This window comes from Primulina eburnea, chromosome 3 (assembly GCF_022965805.1).
Source record: "Primulina eburnea isolate SZY01 chromosome 3, ASM2296580v1, whole genome shotgun sequence".
NCBI lineage: Eukaryota > Viridiplantae > Streptophyta > Magnoliopsida > Lamiales > Gesneriaceae > Primulina > Primulina eburnea.
In genome coordinates this window covers 10,376,999-10,393,587 of record NC_133103.1, presented here as the reverse complement: position 1 = coordinate 10,393,587, position 16,589 = coordinate 10,376,999, and the positions used below count along the sequence as shown (strand labels likewise).

The following is a 16,589-nucleotide window of genomic DNA, read 5'->3' as shown; positions in this document are numbered from 1 at the left end:
AAATCGAGTCAAGTTACTTGTAAGCGTCTCGATCAGAATTCGACCCTTCACTCGAGTCAAGTTCAAGTAGCTCGACTCGAGTTCGAGTCAAGCTCGAGCTTAAAAAATTTAAATAGAGTCAAGCTCGAGTAGTATGACACTCGAATTAGACTCGACTCGTTTGCACTCTTTAAAAATTATTATCATATTTAACTAATTTTATTTATTTTTGCAGTTTTAATTTTTTAATTACATGATAGACTAGCCACCCAAAATCATGTAATCTGTAACATGTACACAAATAAGGAAATGCATAAAAAATTCAATACACCGATACAAAAATTGAAAGCTTATCGGGGGATGTTTATAGCTTGGAGCAAAGGAGCAGTCCCCTGACTATGCCTTGTGTATGCCCCAGTGCTAAGTTCGGGACTAATTGTCTCAGGATACAAATATGTTGCTTCTGCCAGACTCGTTCATCCCGCAGTTTATTCTTGAACCTCTGGCTGAATCCATGGATAGCTCGAAAACTTCCGTAGACCTTCGAGCTCCATCGCCACTTCTTTCATGATCGGCCTCTCCTCGCTGTGTAGTTTAAGGCATATCTTTATGAGCTCAGCGACAGTCTTGAGTTGCTCTAAGCTCCCTTCTCTGCGTACTTGGGGATCCAAGATTTGGAACAGGGGTTGGACTTTAATGACATCAAGAAAAATGTGGAGAGGCTCTTTTCGTCATTTATTTTGGTGTTGGAGAGTGGCCTTCTCCCTGTCCTTAGCTCTGCAAGGACGACACCGAAGCTGTAGACGTCACTTTTCTCAGTTAACTGGTTTGTATGGAAGTATTCGGGGTCTAGGTATCCTAAGGTCCCTTGGATTAGAGTGCTCGCTTGTGTTTGATCTATGGGGACTAATCTTGAAGCCCGAAATCAAATATTTCCGCGTCGTAGTATTCGTGTAAGAGTGTGTTTGGCGACTTAAAGTCTCTGTGGATGACATGCATTGCTGCCGAAGAAAGAAGATACGACAATGCACTTGCGGATTCAATGGCAATTCTCTGACGATTGTCCCACGAGAGCCAAGGCATCCCTCCAATGTGATGTATGTGATGAAACAATGTCCCATGTGAAACATATTCCAAACAACAACCCAAAAGTTTCACCACCTTTTGATGGTTGACTTGAGTCAAGATTATCACCTCGTTTATGAATTGTTTGATCTGGTTCTGATCCATTACTCAGAGACTTTTTTATTGCCACGATTTGCTGGGGATTAGTCAACATTCTTTTGTAAACTATGCCATAGCCACCATGGCCTAGGATCCGGTCTTCTGCATAGTTGGTCGCCTTTTCGAGTTCTTCAGCAGTAAAGACCTTGGTTGATTTCATGTCAACCTCCTTGGAAGAAAGCTGTTGTGTCAAGAGCAAACCGCCATTCTGCTGGAAGAATTTCTCCCTTTGTTTCATAAGCTTCCTGGCTTCGATACCGAAGTATAGCCAAGTCAGAGCAATTATTAAGCTTAAGAAGCCAAAACTCGTGCCTGGATTCAAATCAAGAAAGATCAACCAAAGGTGATTAATTATGCCTTTCTGATGAAAAGGGCCACCTACAGATTTAAAAAATATGCATCTTTTGATAAAATTCAAATTAAAAAGAGCAACTAATGCAAACTGGAGAACTGGAAACTGTGAGTTCTGAGCAATGCATTTGTGCCCATCTCTTCTTCCACTACCTATGCATCCCTTCGTTCAAGAGCTGTTATAACCACCAGGAGTGTTGATACAAAGCGCATGAGCGTCGCGCGGATTACTTTCGCATTAAGTGATATCTGCCAAAGAAAATTATGTGATTCATTACTCTATTACTGTTAAAAAGACAAAAAGGATCTAGGATCAATATTTGCTATTGCATAAAAAATTATAGCTGACAGGTAGCTAAACTATGCCACACTCCTTGACTGCTTTCCATGTAAAATATTTGCTATTGCATAAAAAATTCTTGCAAAGAACATATGTTTACCTGTGCTGCCTGGACTTATATATGAATTCCCCTCAAATCCTTCGGAACAGTTGCATCGATATCACCGGTGTCCGAATCAACACAATAGCTATTCTGCTGACAAGCATGATCATCAGATCTTTGAATTTATAAATTAGATGAGAAATTGAAGAAAGTGCAAGACTTTGAAATAATTTATTTATTCACAATTTCAATTGGCTTGATTCACTCATTTGGTATCACTTATTTATTATTTTTATTAACTCAAACGCTTGGTATAATTTATAAATTAGATCAGTTTTTATATTTTGAAATTAAATCATTCTAGCACTGATGAGATGAAGATTTGGTTTAAAAGAGGAAAAAAGGAAAAAAAAATGGCGATTAAAAATAAACACTTTTGTTCTTATACGAAATCTAAATCATTTCAATTGTATACCTTGGTCCAAACCTGATATGTGTGTGTGTGAAAAGGTGCCTACATATTATTTTCTGAAAAAAAAAATAACGGGACTGATATTTACGAAAAAATGGGTCAATCATTTATGGTATTTATCATTAATCGTCATATAAGTAGTTAATGATCATAATTTTTTATTTAAAAAAATAGAAAATTGTCATTTTCATAAAATCCGTTTAATATTTCCAGTGAATGGGAATCATGAAAAAATATGAGTATGTCTGAGACGGGTCAACCCTACCGATATTCACGATAAAAAAAGTAATACTCTTAGTATAAAAAGTAATATTTTTTCATGGGTAACCCAAATATGATATTCGTATTACAAAATACAACACGTGATACCATATCACACAAGTTTTTGTCAAAAATTAAACATTATACTTTAAAAAATCAATGAATTACCTGAAAGTGAGAGTAATAAGGTACTTTACCATATAGTCTTTAATTATCATTCATAACATGTCCACAAATCAAACCATCAAATTTGCCCAAAAAAGGGCAATAATAATACTTAAATTACTATAATTCATTTAGTTATATCAAAATTAGAGCAATAGACAGTGCCCCTCAGGTATCATCGACTTAAAAGCAATAAAAGATTTATGTATAATTATTTTTTATTAACTTACTATTTAACCGTATAAATTTGCTCAGCATTTTTTTATATGCACTGGTACTTAATTTTTTTTGTAAGATTAATCTCAATAATAAGTTAAATGCGACATTCAAAAAAATTAAAACACAAACACTTTAAAAACTGAAAGACGGAAATTTAAACATCGTTCGATTTTGAGAGAATGGATTTGACGATTTTTTTTTTAAAAAAAAGAGACATAAAGATTGTGATAAATTGGTTTAGCATAATATTATTTTTAACCATTATGTTATTTGATTTATTATGTTTATTTTTATATTTTATTTTAACTAGGTAAGGGAACCTCAATTCTTGAGGTGTCTTGCCCAAATTTGTAGTCATATGAGCATTTATATTTGTCTCTAGACCAACTAACCATGTGTTCATATCTGTGTATATCTTATTTAATAATTTAATTTTAAAGGCCATAAGTATTTTGAGTATAGTAATTTTTTATTTTCTTTTATATCCGTAGTCATACGATTAGTATTTCAAGTTGATATTGTGCTTAACAAAGTAAAAAAAAATATGAAAACCCAAGGAATTTATAAAATTGAAAATAGTTATGAAAAAGATTGAGTTGTTGTTCAAATAAGAGAATTTTAATAACATGTCTCAAATTGAATATAAAGTATTTGTTCATCTTAAAATTTAATCATGGATCTACTTCATAAATAGATTATTATAAATTCAAAAATAGAATATCCATATTTAAAGCAGGGTAATGGTTGTAAGGGTGCCACACTTAATGACATGGTTGACGTTAATCGATTTACAAATGTGACAACTTTAACTTAAATATTAGTTGTAATATGAATCATTAAACAATCGATAAGAGCATTTAAAATTTTAGTGTAATCAAAGAGCTTTGAAAACTCGTTAATGTAGATAGGATTTCAATAGATATAACACTTTTTTACTTTAGAATTTAGTTGATGTATCTATGAATTTTGTAACTTCGAGTTTTTAAGATATTTAAACATGAAAATCAATTTAATTCACAAGACAGCTGAATAAATGATTACAACGAGAGACTAATAAAAAAAATCAAAGTATATGAATAGAAATTGTTTGGAACTCATATTAAGAAGAAAACGCATGTCAATAACATGTAAGCAAAAGAAATTAACATGGAGGTGGTTGATGTATTATGAGAAAAATAAAAAGTAAACACATAGAGTAACGATTGATCACGCATAATCTAAAACTTATAATATTTCTACACATATGGACTAATACTAAGCATTTTCGATACTATACGATAAATGTTTTATTATTCATTTAATGTACATGGTTGTTTTGATGGAGCTCGTTGATATTTAGGGTTGTCTCAATGTCTGTTGCACAGTCTAGCACGAGCAAGAGCTTTGATTTCATGTTAAGCACTCTTCGTAAGATGATTGTATATACTGAGTTGGAGTAAAATCTTCTTATTAATTCTTCAACTTCTTTCTGAAGTAGATAGTTGTATTGAAATTGTCCAAAATCGATACATGTACAGTAAATATTGTTTTCCATCGAATTTGGTTGATGTATTGAACATGTAATTAGCAAATGATGGGTATTAAGAAATTACAACATAGCAAGTATGTTAAGCTCCAGGTAATTGAGCATATAAGTATTTATAAGGTAAGATAGAGGGTGCCAAGTGAATTTTCATATATTAAATGACAGGTGTTGAGTCATAGATAATTTATAATAAATGCCGTGGTTGTTTTTGCCGATTGTAATAAAAGCAGGTTAGTCATATGTACATGTTGGCAGGTGGTGAATTACAAGCTATAATTTTTAATCACAAATCTGAGTCATCACAACATTTGGTGTATTTCTGACACATGTGATGTTAAAAAATAAAGATAGTCATCATTTGTTCATGTCACGTGTCAATGAAATAAATATTGTTATAAAAAATAGAGTATTTTTGAAAACGTATGCATGTTTTCGTAATGAAAAAAATACATGTTCTTAGCTAATTGTAAAAATAACAATACATGTGTGGTTAATAAGAAAGGGGTGGATAACAACCTATGAACTTCGAAAGAAGCAACAAATAATAGAATTATATAAAATTTTATATAAAGAATGCAACATGTATTATATAAAATTTTTATATAAAGAATGCAACAGTAAATAATTATGAATAGAGGAGAAAGAAAGAAGATATTATTGTCATGTACTTTAGGAAAATAAAGTTTTTTAGATGGAAACAAACGTATCAATATGAAATTTTATCATCTGGTTGAACATTTTAATGTTTATTTATGTATAGAGATACATATGACCTATAGTTTAAGGAATATTGATTGATATGTTTATGTTATAAGAAGCATTAATTAGAACAATTGAAAAAGTTGATAAATTTTATATATAATCAATATTAATATATAATTATCTAAGGTAGATTTTTGAGCTAATAGTTTTAATATGATATTATATATATGGAAATGTATATATTTATTTAGTTTGTTTACTTTGCAGAATTGAAGTTGGGAAAGTCGCACACCTGAGCGCACACACACATATTTACATAATGCAAATTCCTTTGTATCCAAAGAAAAAAAACATATCACTATATCGATATCCTTACTTTTCTTCCATTCATAACTTTCACAAAAATGTCAATATTTAAATTTTTTTTTTTACAAAAATTTTAAACAATATTGTAAATTTTTACACCTCAACCTAAAGTGATCACTCACTATATATCATCACAATTCGAAAGAGTTAGTTATTAAATCTTATTTATGTCTAGGATTAGTAAATAGTAATAGTAACTCCACCAAAATATAAGTGTCTTGTTTGCTAACATAAAGTTCAACGCGTATTATGATCAAGTTTAGTCTTCTCATTACGTGAAAAATTACATTTTCAAATTCGTAATTTACACAATTTTTATTTTTTATTTTATAATCGATGAATTTACGATTTTAGGCTTTAATAAATTTGGTCGTTAGTCAGTATTTTTCGGTGTTTTATTTTTTATTTTGTAATCGATAAATTTATGACTTTAGTCTTAAATATAGTTTCAATTGTAATAATTTTTTTTACTGAAATGCTATCGTAACACTGAAAAATACAATAACGACAAAATATATACAATATAACAAGTATAAATATTCATTGTATCTATTTGAATATTTGTCATTTGAGCATAAGCTCGAATTTAGGGTACTTTCGATATCATATTTTTTCTCAAAAGAGTTTTTATGTACTCGTCCTATTTAATATTTGATAATAGATACATATTTATATTTGGTTTTGTTGAATTTAATAAATAGTGATCAATATTATATACATTCCGTAAGGTCATAAAATAGTTAGATCGCGGGCACTTTGTTCGGGTTTTGACATTTTACAGTAGATGCTTTGGAAAATAAGAAATATGATTTTTTAATATAAAAAATCATTTACTCCGATGCTTCTACACAACGGAAACAAGGGAAAAAAAGACTGTAAATTTGTACTTCATTTTTAAATATTTGAAGTAAACTACTTGTTAGACACACTGATATAAATAAGGAGGGTATATTTTTTTCTCAAAAATAATAAATTTTAAAAATGGTTAAAATCATGTTTGATTTCATTGCTTAATGTTAGAGAATTCAAAAAATAAACTTGTTCAGTATAAAATTTAACCTCTACTTCCATCTTTGCCAGTTGCTAATGTACACAACACAACACAAGACAACCACTTTCTTTGAGCTTTCATCTTCTTAAATAATTTTCCTTCATGACGGAGAGGAAAAAAATAAGTTGCATTAAATTCCCACAATAAGTCACTCTCAGTCTTAGAAAAATGTACAAAGATAATCCTGCCATATGTCACAAATTTCTTAGTTCATTTGCCTTGTGTGCGCAATGGAAATCATACACTGCTTATTCGTGTTACGGATCTTGAATGTTCAATTCTTGATCCAAAATTTAGCCAATGTGGATGGAGGGAGACATCATAATCACATGAACAAGAAGCAAAAGAGTGAAATTTCACCTGAACTTACCCCAGCCTATTCCCGGACCAATCTCCCACTGTTCCAGCCGACTCGCCTCTTCACCAACCAGGGAACTTCTCGAGCACGAGCTGCATTTTCAATGTGTCTGATTATGGTGTAGTTGGAGACGGAGATACTGATGACACTGATGCCTTCAAAGCTACATGGAAGGAGGCATGCTGAGTGGAAAATGTAGTGGTTCTGGTCCCATCATATCAGGTGTTTCTTATTACTTAAACCATTTTTTCCTGGACCCTGTGAGCTGGGGACATTTTTCAGGTAAGATCATAGTTGTTTCCTAATGGTGTTGAATTTTGAATAAAAAATTGTGCACTATGCGAAGTAATTACAAGGGAATGTTATTAATTACCGTACCTGTGAAGGTGGATGGGGTGCTAATGCCGCCTATCTTGACGGCTTGACTTTCATTGGAGCTGGGAGCATTGAAGGAAATGGCCAGAAGTGGTGATATACATTATGCATACATACAAAGAAATTAAGTTGTATCCCCCTCTGTGGGCGGTGATTAACAACTAATGAAATTGATTTCATTTGCATATATTTTCAGTTGATTCAGTTTTTCATGAGTTTGAGCTTGGTGGTGACCGGTTTGCGGATCCAAAACAGCCCACAGTTTCACATGAAATTCGACGGATGTCAAGGTGTCCTAGTCGAGAAGATGTCGATTTCTTCCCCTAAGTTAAGCCCAAACACAGATGGAATACACATCGTGAACACCAAATCTGTTGGCATATACAACTCAGGCATAGGCAATGGTAATCACACACTGACACACATATACATAAATCGATGCACAATTCAATGAACCAAAGAATTACTTATATGAATTAATCGACTGAGTCGTAAAATGCTTTACGAAACAGGGGATGATTGCATTTCAATAGGTCCAGGTTATTCAGATGTGGATGCAGAAGCCGGCACTTGTGGGCCGAGTCACGGGATAAGGTATGTGGTAACACTGCTTTCATCACTCATTCTCGGAAGAACAACATTGAACTTTATTAATGTACCGCGTAGTGCTTGCTACAATAACTTAAAAGATTCCTTGGCAAAAAATGCGGATTTCTTGCTTTCCAAGAGCAACACGTTTGAAGTTGTAAAACAAGAGTCAAGAAACGTCGACAACAAAATCTTGAAAGAGGTAGACGCGAAGTTAGAAGCCGATTTCAAGGTCTTGAAACATGCAATTTGCTCACCGAGACATAGGAAGAAAAGAAGAAAACGATGAGGCAAAGAAAGAAGCAAACCCACCTGAAGTGCGGTGTTGTGGTGGTGCAATGGTGGAAAGACGAAGACCGAGGCTCCAGAGCAAAGTTCCCCGCAGCAGAGTTAAAACCGATAAACTGAAACAAGCAGGAGGCAGAGAAGACAACAAGCAAATTTTTTGTTGGAATTTGCTCGGTGCAATGGTGTAAAGAAGAAGACGGAGGCTCCAAAACAATGGAAGACAAAAGGAAAACGAAGAGGGAAGAAGGAAACAAACAGAAACTGTAACATGCAGGTGTGTGTTGCGATGGAGAGAGGAGCCCATCCCACTTGCTATTGTCTCTGTACGTAGTGTGGTGGAAGAGCAGGCTAATGACACTTGTTATGGAAATTCCCGGCAATTTGGCTTGGAATTTGCTCGGTGCAATGGTGTAAAGAAGAAGACTGAGGCTCCAAAACAATGGAAGACAAAAGGAAAACGAAGAGGGAAGAAGGAAACAAACAGAAACTGTAACCTGCAGGTGTGTGTTGCGATGGAGAGAGGAGCCCATCCCACTTGCTATTGTCTCTGTACGTAGTGTGGTGGAAGAGCATGCTAATGACACTTGTTATGGAAATTCCCGGCAACTTGCCACAAACTGGCCAAAAACGAATTATTCTCTCTTTTAGATATGTAGATGTGTGGCTGGCGGTTAACTTTTATTTGATTTAACAAAAAACTTGGTGTGTTTTTTTCCCGTGAAGAAGTCGTGAAAGATAGAATTCATGCTACTATAAAATATCTAAAGATTTGGACATATGTAGGAATGACGACGGAGTAGATCTCCGATGGGTTTGGTCCATCCCGAGACCCACCTCACTACCCAACAGGTACAATTTGGGTTGAACTCGTTAGACCCATTAATTTTTTTTAGCATTTTTTTTAATAGTAATCATCACACAATAATAAAATATTTAAAAATTAATAAATTATCAAAATTATTTTTCATATTTACATTAATATTATTTAATAATTTAAAAATATTAACACAAGTCAAAATATATTAATTTATATTCAACAAATAACAAAACAAATTCATAATTATATGTTCAACTTAAATGGGGTGAGTTTAATATCGACTCGGGTTTGAAATTGAATCTGGTCCATTGTTATCCATTGACATGTGGATTTATAAAAATATATGGACCTACGTGACCAAATTAAAACCGAATCTTTGGATATATTGTGACCACTCTTATGTTATATCTCACCAGAATGAAAGATATTATCAGCTAATGAAATAAATGTAGCAACTCAAAACAATATCTCAATTAAATAAAAATTATTATTATTTCAATCATCGAAACAAACGATTGATATATTTCAGAAAAAGGAAAGGTCAGTATATCAAAAGACTTAATAATGGGAGACAAAAATTACAAAATTCTAACTTCAAATCAAGGTTTTAAAAAGCGTAAAGCGTCCCGAAACGTGAATGTCGAACTCCAAGCTTTTTAAGTTTAAACGAGATTAGCATATGCTTAAGCGTGAAAAAACGTTTTTTATTTTTATTGTAATTGTATTATCTCAAACCAATAAATAGATAAAATAATACATAAATATGATAAATTTAAGTTTGATGCATTAATTCTCATATTTATAAAAGTATAAAAATCTCAAAGTTACGATCTTTATTTTTTTTTGGAGCTAGACCACACTAAAAAATGTTAAATATTTGTCAAATTATTATCAGACACACTTAATCATAATTAAAATTAAAAATAAACATCTAAATTATAAACATAATTTATTATTTTAAAATAAAAAGACATACTTTTTTCAAAATAAAAAATTTAAAAATAAATAGATGTGATTAATTGTGTTTAAGTGAACTTAATTAAACGTATTAATTAAGTTTAATTCGGTCTAACTACAGTTTAATCGTTTTTGTCTCAGGCGTTTTTATCAGAACTTCAATCTTAAGCGTGCTTAAACAAACTTTTTAGAACACTGCTCCAAATGAATGAAAACAAATCAGCGGGGCCTGTCTATTGCGTGGATCAAAGGGGAACTCCCCGTATGCTGCATTGTGTAAGGCCCAGTGCTAGGTTCAGGACTTATAGTCACAGTGTATAAGTCTGTTGCTTCTTCCTCGTTCATCAATCTCACAGCATCTTCTTCATCCTCGGGCTGGATCCACGGATGATTCGAAAACTTCAGTAAACCTTCGAGTTCCATCGCCACTTCTCTCATCGTCGGCCTATCCACGCTGTGTAGCTTAAGGCATCTCTTTATGAGCTCTGCAACGGCCTGGAGTTGCTCTAAACTCCCTTCTCTACGTACTCGGGGATCCAAGATTTGGAACAAGCGATTGGTTTTTAATGACATTAAGAAAAATGTGCACAAGCTCTTTTCATAATCTGTTTTTGTGTTGGATAGTGGTTTTCTCCCTGTCATTAGCTCTGCAAGAACGACTCCAAAGCTATAGACGTCGCTTTTGTCAGTTAACTGGCCTGTGTGGAAGTACTCGGGGTCTAAGTATCCCAATGTCCCTTGGACTAGAGTGCTCACTTGTGTCTGATCAATGGGGACCAATCTTGAAGCCCCGAAATCTGATATTTTTGCGTTGTAGTATTCGTCTAGAAGTATGTTTGGCGACTTTACGTCTCTGTGAATAACCGGCATTGCTGCTGAAGAATGAAGATAGGATAATGCACTAGCAGATTCAATGGCTATTCTCAGACGATTGTCCCACGAGAACCAAGGCATCCCGCCGCTGTTATGGATGTGATGGAACAAAGTCCCGTGTGAGACGTATTCGTAAACTAATAAAGGGACCTCGGTCTCCAAACAACAACCCAAAAGTTTCACGACGTTTCGATGGTTGACTTGAGTCAAGATAATCACCTCGTTTATGAACTGTTCGATCTGGTTCTGATCCATCACTTTAGACTTTTTGATGGCCACAATTTGCTGTGGATGGGTCAAAATTCCTTTGTAGACTGTGCCATAACCTCCCCGGCCTAGGACTCGGTCTTCTGCATAATTGTTGGTTGCCTTTTCGAGTTCTTGAGCAGTAAAGATCTTGGTCGATTTCATGCTAACCTCATTGGAAGAAAGCTGCTGTTTCAACAGCAATCCGCCATTCTGCTGGAAGAATTTCTCCCTTAGTTTCATTAGCTTCCTGGCTTTGATACCGAAATATAGCCAAGTTGCAGCAATTATTGAGCCTAAGAAGCCAAAACTCATGCCTGGATTTGAATCGAGAAAGATCAAGCAAAGGTGACTTATTATGCCTCAGTTGATGAAAAGGTCCACTATAGTTGCAACAGATTTGAAAATTATGCATCTTTTGATAAAATTCCTAATTTTGAACTCGAAATAATGAAACTGTAGGAAATTTGGTTGAAGATTCAATGAAAAAAATATGGGTGTTAAAATGAGTACCTAATGCAAACTTGAGAACTGGAAACTCAGAGTTCTTAGCAATGCACCTGCGTCCATCTCCTTTTCTATCACTAACGTATCCCTTCGCACAAGAGCAGGTATAACTGCCTGGGTTGTTGATACAGGTCGCATGAGCATCGCACGGATTAATTTCGCATTCATTTATATCTGCCAAAGAGAATTACATGTAATTCATTAGTCCATTTGTAGACAGCTATCTAGGGGCACTCTTTACCAATGTGAGAGATTCTTGGAGATAAAATATACGTACCCATGCAGCCTGGATTTAGATATGGATTCCCCTGAAAACCTTCGGAACAATTGCACCTATATCCTCCACGGCCGGTATCCGCCAAATCAACACAATAGCTATTCTGCTGGCAGGCATAATCATTAGACCTCTGAGCTTCACTGCAGTTTTGAGACCCAATGCCCCAGTCAAGAATCACCGGTACTTCGTTCACTACTGTTTCCAGGAAACTCGTGTCGTCGAGGTTTGCTATGGTGAATCTAAAGCTGTCGGGATCTCCAAGAAAGACGTATCCACAAGGGCTGAATGACGAAACAGTTTCATGACGATTGATAGTAAACAAACTTGTTTCGAAGTTCTGTAAACCCTTCGGAATCGCAGTTTGGCAGCATCCAATTCCAGTACACTCCCCTTCGATCACATCCTTGGTACTGGAGCACATCGCGACACATCCACTGCTGAAATTGCGCGGTTCTGATCCTTGTATCACTGCGAAATCATCACACCCCACAATCGTGAACCTATTCGATTCAGAAAAGGTGAAAGGTGTCCCTGAAACATTGATAGACATGCTGAAATTCACAAGGCCATTCGGGACGTAGCAGGTTCGGCCGACCCAGTTCTTGATCCTTATTGTGCCATCTGTGATGTCAACAATCTCCAGATTTCCTGTGTTTACAAAAGGTCTCGGAGGATTGAATGAAGTGTTGCAGTTAACATTGAACCGGTCGCTCAAAGAACAACCCGTTCCGATCCCGACACCGAATGGATATGGGACTGTTAAATTCCCGCAGCTTCTTTGGCAATTAGGCTGGGTGATTGTTGCACCTTGTGTGATAAATCTTGAATCCGTTCTTGCTAGTGCCAATTGGAGGCATAATAAAAGATGGAAGAAAATGGATTCTAACAACATGGTTGTGATTATTACAGCATTTAATGTATAACTTGATCAATATATACTCTTTTCTGGATTGAAATAATGGAATATGGTGGATACATTTTCAGTTTCTGGGAATCTGCAGAGAGTTGGTGAAGATAATATAGAGCCTAAGAGTCGACGTTGTGAGGTAGAGAAAGTAAATGCAGCTACTCGTTGATTTCATATTTTTACGCAGGGTTGACTGACTCGCTGCGAGGACGTTACATTGATTTGCCATTTTATGTGCACATCACTCACTGTGGCCCATACAATTTAGTCTAATTATTAGTTTCAACCAGCGAGTTTTTTTTCATGCAGATCGGGATTAGAACCTTAACACATGTATCGTTCATGTCATCAAGTCAAAAAAATTTTGACAACCACGGTTTTTTTTATTACAATATTCGTTTGTATAAAAATAAATAAAATTTTATTCACAATGATTTTAAAGAATCCAAAATTTCTTTTTCTCTTCACTATTTTGATCTCATCAATTGTGGTTCTATTAAAGGACATGGTAATATATTATATGTGTGTGTGTGAAAATAATTAAATGAAAAACAAATTTTTTTTTTTTTTGGATTTTCAAATGAAACAAGTTGAATTACAATATAATTGGGAAGTTGACTTGGATGATTTTGTGTCCACGCAAAAAAAAAAACGCGGAAATTCAAAGTTGGCGGCTCGTGAACAGAGAGCCGTTTTATCTAAAAATCACAGCTAATGAGATTTGTTGACTTGGTATTTATGAGGCAGAAATGCTTTAATGAATAATCCATAAAATCTTTTTGGCATTTAAGAAAGCATAGACAAATAAAAGTCTCCATTTTCTGCCAAACCCCATCAATTGTAGGAGTGGGTCACACGTGAGACCGTAGGATCCGTGAGACGGGTCAACCCTACGGATATTCACAATAAAAAGTAATACTCTTAGCATTACAAGTAATATGTTTTTATGGATCACCCAAATAAAAGATCCGTCTCACAAATACGACTCGTGAGACCGTCTCACACAAGTTTTTGCTCCATTGTAGAGTAGGTTTATTGTAAGATGATCTCACGAATTTTTATTTGTGAGACATGTCAACTCTATCAATATTAACAGTAAAAAATAATACTCTTAGCGTAAAAAGTAATACTTTTTCGTTGATGACCCAAATATGATATATGTCTCATAAAATACGACTTACAAGATGTCTCACATAAGTTTTTACCTCAATTGTAATACACATATGGAAGAGAAGACATACTCCACATGATTATTTGCACTCCAAATTTGTTAAATAAGTTTTTTTTATTGATTTTATATCACAGCACGATTTATTATTTAATTTATTTTGATATAATCTTAATATATATAAATATCTTTTTATGTTCGTGTGATGTAATACACTTTGATTTTGTTATTTATATATAATTTGATTTCATTATATACATATATATAATTTCACTATTACATGAAAATATATTTAGTATTTATATTAATATTATGGAAAATATCAATTTTAATCATGCACGTATTGGGACATGACATTTTTAGTTTTGTATTTTTTTTAAATCAATTAGAGTTCTGTAACTATATTTTGACAATAAATTTTAGTTTGTCTGATATCTTCAAAATCATGTAATTAAATTATTAATATAATTTTTAAATTTATATAATCATATTATCAAACATATGTGCATGTTACCAGAGATTTTTTTCTAACTACATATTTATAAAATTTAATATAGTATCAGTCATTTAATTACATGACTTAAACGAGAAAGACTAAAATTGATCGTTGACACATATTTATAGGCCTACAATTGATCTAACAAAACATAACAGACTAAATATATCACACCACGATATATATTAGACTAAAATTGACATTTTGCATTGATATTATTGTATTATATGTATGTTTATATTATACGCATCTTGAATCGACTGGAATAAAAAAATAACGAACAAGCGCTTTTTAAACATGAATATTAATGTTATATGTCATATTATATTGAAACATTGCACTATTAATTATAGTGTCGTTTGATTTGTTATAAATATGTAAATCATGTTTAATCTCTCACTAAATCTTCAAAGATTTGATATTTATTTCCTTGGTATTAATTATAAATTCTGGATAAATGGATACGAGAATCAGATGCAGAAGGATTCTACGAAATTAAAGAGTTGGGCTGGTAATTTAATTATGTTTATTGTATCAGTCTACTCTTTTTTTAAAAGAAAATCCATTGAAGGGGTGTGTCTCTTCTGTTATAGACAAAAACTTGTGTGAGACGGTCTCACGGATCGTATTTGATGAGACGGATCTCTTATTTGGGTCATCCATGAAAAAAATATTACTTTTTATGCTAAGAGTATTATTTTTTATTGTGAATATCGGTTATTTGAGTCATCCATGACAAAGTATTACTTTTTAAGCTAATAGTATTAATTTTTATTGTGAATATCGGTAGAGTTGACCCGTTTCATAGACAAAAATTCGTGAGATCGTCTCACAAGTAACCTGCTCTGGATTAAATAACTAACTATTAGTGCTGGACCAATTTTCGTCTATATTCCTAGGGCTTTATGCTCCAATATTTTGGGCTCTACACACTTTAATCCATGTTTTTTATTTTTTACCGTCTAAATTAAATTGAAAAAAATATTACTAAAAACATATATGAGATTTAGTTTAAAAATAATGGAGGGTATTTTATGCAAAGCAAAAAAACTTCGTCATCCACACCAAATTAATAACTCTGTAGGTGTTTCTAATAGATGGTCATAATAGATATAACTCCAACTAATTATAAAATTTTATTGAAATGTAAAAACAAAACAAAAAAAATATACAAGCACGCAACATATGCATCTATATACTCGTTTCTTTTAATTATAACTACATTATAGACACAATCCAACACACCAAACTAGTAACTCGAAAGGCTAAACATTAATGGAAAACATAAATTGTAAATTTTTAAATAAATAAACTTTTTAAAAAAGAATTTAATCAATAAAATACTAATATACTATAGGACCGATTGCTTACCGCTTTATCAAAAGTTATAGCTGGTGGTAATAGTGCAACTCAAATCTTTTAAACCACATAGCAGCTCAACCACTACGGTTGCCAATTAAAAGCCGTATGTAGACTCCAAGGAAACCCAAAACTCCTCCAATTTATAATACAATATTTCTTTTTACAGCTTCTCACATTCATTTAGAGTTGAGTTCTTGCTATGCTGATGGTATTACTTACTTTTACGGTTGATTCACCCTCAGGTCAGGAGAACATGTCATTAATCATATTGGGAAGTCGACTTAGAGATGGTTTTGTGTTTTTCTACGTAGTGGAAGAGTTAAGATTCACAAAAGTACGAGGAATTCAAAGATTGTCACATCTGAAGCAGACTCGTTTGTCCAAATGTTACATGTTCCACAGCTAATGAGATTTCGTTCTTTGACTTGGTATTCATGAAGCAATCGAATCAAAAATGATTTACTCAATCATAATCAAGGAATATTTTTGGCGTCTAAGAAAGCATAAATGCACGGAAGTCTAGAGTGTCGATGAATACCATCATCGGTAGGAATAGAAACACCCCAAAAAAGTAATAGATCCTGTAAATTTTTGCGTTTGGTTTGGGTTAATAGGATTAGTAATCCCATCCAATCAAATCAAATCAAAGTTTTGGTTGCAATATTGAATTAA

At 33.4% G+C, this 16,589-nt stretch overlaps 1 protein-coding gene and 1 pseudogene across 1 annotated transcript; both read right to left on the bottom strand.

Annotated features, from left to right (window-relative positions):
* Window positions 1-467: 467 nt before the first annotated feature.
* LOC140826733 (wall-associated receptor kinase 2-like) lies at window positions 468-2,870 on the bottom strand (annotated as a pseudogene).
* A 6,727-nt stretch (window positions 2,871-9,597) lies between these two features.
* On the bottom strand, window positions 9,598-13,058 carry LOC140826233 (wall-associated receptor kinase 2-like). Its single transcript, XM_073188428.1, has 4 exons — window positions 11,985-13,058; window positions 11,714-11,881; window positions 10,276-11,517; window positions 9,598-9,712 (listed from the first exon to the last, which is right to left on the bottom strand). The coding sequence occupies exons 1-3, from the start codon at window positions 12,874-12,876 to the stop codon at window positions 10,301-10,303; spliced, it is 2,277 nt and encodes a 758-aa protein (XP_073044529.1). The 5' UTR covers window positions 12,877-13,058; the 3' UTR covers window positions 9,598-9,712; window positions 10,276-10,300.
* Window positions 13,059-16,589: the final 3,531 nt, after the last annotated feature.

Bases quoted from the DNA above. Each gene is read 5' to 3' on its own strand.
- LOC140826233 (XM_073188428.1), bottom strand. From the start codon at position 12,876: ATGTTGTTAGAATCCATTTTCTTCCATCTTTTATTATGCCTCCAATTG. The intron at 11,882-11,984 runs GTACGTATATTT...TCTCTTTGGCAG, and splicing joins TCTAAATCCAGGCTGCATGG to ATATAAATGAATGCGAAATT. The intron at 11,518-11,713 runs GTACTCATTTTA...ATTCAAATCCAG, and splicing joins AGTTCTCAAGTTTGCATTAG to GCATGAGTTTTGGCTTCTTA.